At 34.0% G+C, this 7,428-nt stretch overlaps 1 protein-coding gene across 1 annotated transcript in view; it reads right to left on the reverse strand.

Annotated features, from left to right (window-relative positions):
* slo (calcium-activated potassium channel slo) overlaps positions 1-7,428 on the reverse strand; it is a gene marked incomplete in the record, with an annotated part of 691,171 nt that overhangs the window by 138,134 nt on the left and 545,609 nt on the right. The window contains 1 exon segment of the mRNA XM_069308722.1: positions 6,967-7,047. Coding sequence (XP_069164823.1) covers positions 6,967-7,047 — 81 coding nt within the window.

A 7,428-nucleotide genomic window follows, 5' to 3' on the forward strand; every position in this document is an offset into this window, starting at 1 on the left:
CTTGATAACCACTTTGAAAGAAGACTGAAAAGACAAAAACCACATGTCAGTATTACACAATACTGTAATTTTATATATATATATATATATATATATATATATATATATATATATATATATATATATATATATATATATATATATATATATATATATATATATATATATATATATTTATATATATTTATATATTTTTAATGTCTTTCACTTGCCATTGCTCCTGAGTTTAACCATAATGAATTTAGAATGAAGGAATGTAATCTTCATATTTTTTAAATTAACTACACCTTAAAATTTTGAGAGGGTGGCCATGAATTTGGCTTCGCGATTTTTCTTCAGAAATTGCATACATGTAAAAAATGTAAAAATTTAAAAAAACATGTCTAAAAAAAATTAAATAATTTTTGGTATTATCTACATCCCTATTTAAAAAAATTGAGTATGTTTGAAAATTCCCTGTTGTTATGCATGACAGTTACTTATGGACGTACTATATTTCAAATAAATAATTTACTGCATTTGGCTCTTATTATTCAGAACCTAAGCAGGCTCTTTCCGCTCACAGTCAAATAAACATACATAAATACATATAAACAGTATACATATATATATATGTCGTACCTAGTAGCCAGAACGCACTTCTCAGTCTACTATGCAAGGCCCGATTTGCCTAATAAGCCAAGTTTTCATGAATTACTATTTTTTCTCTATTTTTTTTCTTATGAAATGATACAGCTACCCATTTCATTATGTATGAGGTCAATTTTTTTTTATTGGAGTTAAAATTAATATAGATATATGACCGAACCTAACCAACCTTACCTAACCTAACCTATCTTTTATAGGTTAGGTTAGGTAGCCGAAAATGTTAGGTTAGGTTAGGTTAGGTTAGGTAGGTTAGGTAGTCGAAAAAACATTAATTCATGAAAACTTGGCTTATTAGGCAAATCGGGCCTTGCATAGTAGGCTGAGAAGTGCGTTCTGGCTAATAGGTACGACATATATATATATATATATATATATATATATATATATATATATATATATATATATATATATATATATATATATATATATATATACTGTATATATATATGTCGTATCTAGTAGCCAGAATGCACTTCTTGGCCTACTATGCAAGGGCCAATCTGCCTACTAGGCCGAGTGATTTTTTTTATTTTTAACAAATTGTTTCCAATTGGTTTATTTTAAATATTATTACTATACAGTATTATATTAAGAACATAAATTATTGACTTAGTTATGTTAGTTTAGATTAGGTTAAGTTAGGTTAGGTTAGGTTAGGTAGAGTAGGATAGGTTCGGTCATATATCTACCTTAGTTTTAACTCAATTTAAAAAAATGAAGTCATACATAATGTAATGGATAGTTTTATCTATTTATAAGATAAAATGAGAATATATAGAAATTCAAGAAGACTTGGCTTATTAGATAAATTGGGCCTTGCATAGTAGGCAGAGTATTATGTTCTGGCTACTAGGTACAAAATATATATTGATATGTTGTTCCTAGTAGCCAGAATGCAGGACCTGGCCTACTATGCAAGGCCCAATTTGCCTAATATGCAAAGTTTTTCTGAATTAATAAATTTTTTTTCATTTTTCTTGTAAAATGATAAAGCTATCCATTTCATTTTATTATTTCATTATGACATTATTTTTTTTAACTTGAGTTAAAACTGATGTAGATATATGACCAAACCTAACCTAACCTAACCTAACCTATCTTAACCTAATCTAAACAAACACAAGTCAATAATTTATGTTCCCAATATATCATATAGTAATAATAATTCAAATAAACCATTTGGTAACAATATTTTGGAAATATTGAAAATCACTCCGCATATTAGGCAAATCGGGCCTTGCATAGTAAGCCGAGAAGTGCAGTGTATATATATATATATATACAAGAACTAAATATACAAGAACTAAATATAATAATAACAATAAGAATATAAAAATATACAAAACACAATTAATAATAAAAATGAACTATATGATCAGAAAAATAAAAATTAAACATAAACCTAATAGAATAAAAACAATATAAATAACTGGAGATGATGTGTATTTCATGATGCGGGAGTACAGTTTTGGCAGCTGGTGTGTATGTAAGAGTTGTGAGAGTTGTACACTAAACACTTACGGAAGGGCATTGTGTACCGTTTACTTATGTAGATAAGAAAAGGAAATGTGGTCGATAGAGCAACTGAGAACTGTCAAGATGACAGCAGATGATGCCAATCTGTTGCATTATTATAATATATAATAATGCAATAAATTAACTTACATTCATTTTTGGAAATAAATAAATAAAATGTGTAGAGAATCCATACACATTTGAGGGTGCATTTTAGTTGGCATTTATCATTAAAAATGTAAGATGATTTGTTTAATGTGTACAAAAAATAGACTGGTAAAAACAGTTTGTAAATATTTAAAAAAATGGTTAAAGTTATGTTAAGTGTAAAAATATTAATTACAATTTAAGTGTAGAAAAAATTAAACTTAATTTATGATAAGTGAAAGTGTATTGTGTACAACATAGAAAAAAATTCAAAAGTGGAGAAACAGTGAGATACAGTCAATGACATAACATTTGTATCCCTCGGAAACAAAACCTGAATGAATGTATAGACCAATGTGAATATATCATCCTCCTCTCCCTAGATGTATGTGAATGACATAAAAATTGCATCATTGTGATTCTGTTTAAAGCCTTGGTACCTCTACTATTTGTTATTTCTCATTATTATAAGCTCTACTTCTTTTCCTTTTTCATTATTTATAATAAGATAGCATGGCTAGTGTGATGGAATTTGTATATGGTAAGCCTGCACTCTGTAGGAAGACTGTGTTCTTGAGAACCCTCATGCACTAAGTTCCCATACATTCCCAAGACCTCCAAAACTGCACTTTTATCCACTCCTTCCAATAAAATACCAAAAATAACATTGCTAAAATCTATTGATACTTTCTACCAACAATATACAGCATAATAAAGTGCACAATACTTGAAAGGTATTATGATGCATGACAATTATCCAAAACGTGTGTAAAATGCAAGATAATTGCAAAGAATCATGAGACCAGAGCATGATATTTTTCATTTTGCATCAAAACAACATCTCCATTGTTTGTATCACACACATCAACCCATGTACAGGTGTAACTATCATAGCACATTTATGATTTTGGTATTACAACATCATGAATATTTGAATTCACATAATACAAATTTGTGTAGAGCAAGGGTCTATCATATTCATGGCTGATGGTTGTTAATGTGGAAAGCGAGAAGCATTGAAGCAATAGCCTTACTGCTTCCATGCAAGATATATCTTTGAATTACTTATTTATTTTTTTCCCCTTAATATACTCTCTATTTTTTTTTCTTTTTTTTTATGATTGGGTGATGCCATGAAGATATCTAGCCAACAAATATACTGTACATAACAGCTGGTCAGATCCTAGCAAGTAACGGGGGTCTGTGAACTAATATCAGATTGTACAGTCAGTATATCTTTTGTTCAGTAGGCAATGTACTCGTGTACTTTGATTTTGTTCCACCTGGCAAAATGTTTGGCAACCCATTTAAGCACTATTATTACCAACATTGTTGCAATATATTTTTTATTTCTTTTTTATAATTAATTGGATGATAATGAGGCTCTTTGCTATGAAGATGCAACCCTCTCATGGACCACCTAAGAAAGTAGCATTTCTAATTGTTCGTACTCTGATGTGAAAAACATGTGCCCAATTAGCAAAGCAAACAAGCCTGTACAGTGCTAATGATTACCAGAGATGTGAACACTGTGTCACTAACTGTATCTGAACTGAGAAAATTAATACAATAAGTTTAAAGGGAGGAAGAAAACCAGAAAAACTTAAGAATTAGATATCTGATAAAAAGCCTATGCAAAGTACTTAATTCTTTGAACATAATAAGAAATAACCAATCTAAAGAGACTTTAAGTAAATAGACATTCCTTAACTGTGCTGAAAATCCCCTCGAAGTACCTCATTAATGAAACAATTCTAATGTACAGTATATGTTGTGTCAAATGCACCCCAGCTGCCAGAGCCCAGGTTAGGGCTTCATGCACACCTGCACCACTACAGTGTGGTCTGTTGCTACGGTTTTTAGGAGTGTATAAACAGGAGCCCCTGGATAGCAGTCACATATTTCCACATGTTATCCATGTTGCTCTTTCGCAGCAAAGTTATGGCACACCTTACTGATGAAATCAGCAACCTGCCACTGGTTACAGAGTAAGTTCTCACAGTGTGAAATCCATTCTGAACAATTTCATAATTTGACTAGTAGAACAGTTTCACCTAATCATAATACATTCATGTGAGAATGAAAATATAATACCATTCTAGCACAGAGAACACTTGCAGCCCCTGCTATGATGCACAGTGAAGGCCTGCTATCATCTAAAAAATTCTCTCTTCATGCAGCTGTTGCACAAATCATCATCTTGCCTATAACCAAAAATGTGAAAAAAGAGAGCTGTATTTGTGATGAGGACTTACTTGGCATAAAGGTAACCTCTCCACCTTACAAAAAAAAAAAAAAAGGACAGAGAGGAGCGAAGGTTAGTAGAAGGCAAAAAGAGAAGAAATTTGTATGTACTGTACAGTACTTATCATATTTTGGATATGTCTGCACTAAACTCGGTTGCTGTACCATCTTATTTTTATTAATAAGGTCATACAGATCATAATGCTTAGCATCTCATACTGTACGCCGGCTTTAAAAACTAGGAATACATTTAAATCTCAAAACAGATCGAATTCATTATGTCATGGCCAATATGCACGCATACTGTATAAAAAATATTATCGCTAGATTTTTTTTTGAACTGCATGATAGGATAGTGAATGGACTGTGGGGCAGGTCTGGCTGTAATCTCAATATGAGCCATGCAGATAATAAATCACCAGATTCAGGGATTCCAACAAGTCTGCCCAGAATTCTTTGCTAGCATATAAGTTGTTGGTAGGAAAACTAAGAGATTTCTTAAATTAAGTGCTTTTTAACTTCGTTTCTTTACAAACACTTATTAAATATCTGACTTCTATTTTAAAGCTTTTATACATACAAAAATATTTTATGCAACTGCACATTTCACTGTCTCAATTCTCAGAATTCGGGCACAATCCATATTGTACCATACTCGTTGAAAACTCATCTTGAACTCCCTGAAACTTGTGGATGAGGACACACCACGGGTATGGAAATTCAGAGAAAAAATATAAACATGCAACATGCATATCACACGGCCATCACCATCACGATCGCAAGGATGTTACCTACTTGTTCGGCCTACCAATTGGACAGCGCGGACTCCTTTCCTGAATAATGCCACTAAAGAGAAGACAGGAGTTAGTGCGGGCAGCAGAAAACACATGCACCACCGCCCACAGTAAAGATAATGGAAAAGATAACAAAACAAATATCATACCTTTTATCACTCACCTCTGCCTCACTCACTACATATTGTGGGGAGTGGTTCTCTATTAATGTGAACTGAGCAGTGGTACTTCATCATCTTGTCCGTCTTCATAAAACCTCAGCTTCAGGGATATCATTCCTTAGTTGACATTATAAGGAAAATTTGCATCTGGTTTGTAGGTATAAATTCCTGTTAGAAAATGCTTATTTTTTTTTAAGTCTTTCATGTACAAATGTTGAGAAAAGTCATATTGACTGACATCCCCAAAGCTGATACTTTACAGTGGTGACAGTGATGGAGGCAGAGGGGTACCAAGTCCGCCCACCCACCTGCCCCACCCACAAATTGCCCATAGCACAACCATTCCACCACGAGCATACCCATGCCAGCAAGATCATGCTCATCACTCATCTCTAAAAATGCCAAGTCATTATTAGCAGTAACCTCTACTGTGTTATATGTAAGAATAACCATCATAAACTTTATGTTAATATTATAAAACAATAAAATCAAATGAGAGCTATGTAATCATTATAGCATTACATAAAAAAAAATAAAAACAAAGTGTGTTTTATATAAGATTAAGTACATAATATGTACATATTAATTTTGCTACTGTATATGAACAGGAATGTTAATGTGGGAATTGTATTATTGTAATGATGCAGTTAGAGTAATTGTAGCACAGGTAATTTGGTGGGAAATGTTAGTGGTTTATTGGTCACTAGCTGATACTACAGTGGGTGGGTGGAGTTGGTGGGGCAGTGTTAGAGGTTTAAGGTTAAATGGGAGTGTGAGGGGCAGGGGCTGGGGGGTCCTTACCCATATAAGACTGCCCCACAGCAAGACTTAGCACCCCAAGATGACTCGGCTCTTAATTGGAGTACTGGGTAGGCCTCTTTGCCACCTCAGCCACAAAGTCAAAATTTCATGCATGGGAGCAAGCCAAAGAAAAATTTGGTAGCAATGTTGCCGTGCACAACTGGTTGGCCAAGACCTGGAGGTTCTCCACAAAAAAGTGGGAATGTTAAAGGGTCCCCCACCCCTCCCTTTTGAGAGGTGCAGGACAAATTAGTAGGTGACCATTCCAGAAACTAGGAACCTTGTACTGTTTCAATAAAGCTCATTCTCCTAGTAACAAGAGCTGGACAATGGGCCAAACTGGAGCATTAACTAAGGCTCAGCATCAGCGGTCACGTCGCAACTTAAATATTCATGCAGAGCCCATGGTGAAGGAGGGATCTATTTGCCGCAACATGGAACCCTGGCAAAAAAAAACAACTAATCTTTGCGCCACTAGTGAATACTCACACACAAGAAACTGAGCAAATCATTCCACTATCTAACTTGAGGGAGTGTTACTAAGGTGAAGTTTTTGGATAACCTATTGTGTGTGAATATTCTATACAGGGATAACATGGTTTAAACTGAAAGTAATATCAGTGACTTTGTTAGTGGGGAGGGCAACACTGGCCTACCCTCGCTCCCCGGCCCGCTTTCCGCCACGAGGGGCATAAAGTTCTTCATGAAACCGCTTGCTTGAAGCAAATTTCCGATGTCTGTAAGGGAACGGACAGCGCCACTGTAATGTTCGCTATAGTTCACGGGGTACGCAGTCTCAACCGCTTTTGTCGCTCCTTAGTGTACCTTAACAACCACCAATATGTCCAAAATATAATATAAAAAATAATATATTTTTTATCAGTAATAACAACTACTAACTCATTAAATTTTAAGTACCGTAGTTAGAAAATTATTTTGTTTAAGTTATTGGTGGCAGCACAAGTACACTGGATGTGGAGCGACACAGTCACACGTGCCGCAGTGATGTTCACATAAATAGTGAGTACACATACTAAATGGACAAGAAAAGGAAAGGCACAGGACACATAGTGGAACAGCAGGTTGAATAGACAATAGATGAATGGCAATGAGCAGTG

Source organism: Procambarus clarkii, chromosome 63 (genome assembly GCF_040958095.1).
Source record: "Procambarus clarkii isolate CNS0578487 chromosome 63, FALCON_Pclarkii_2.0, whole genome shotgun sequence".
Lineage (NCBI taxonomy): Eukaryota > Metazoa > Arthropoda > Malacostraca > Decapoda > Cambaridae > Procambarus > Procambarus clarkii.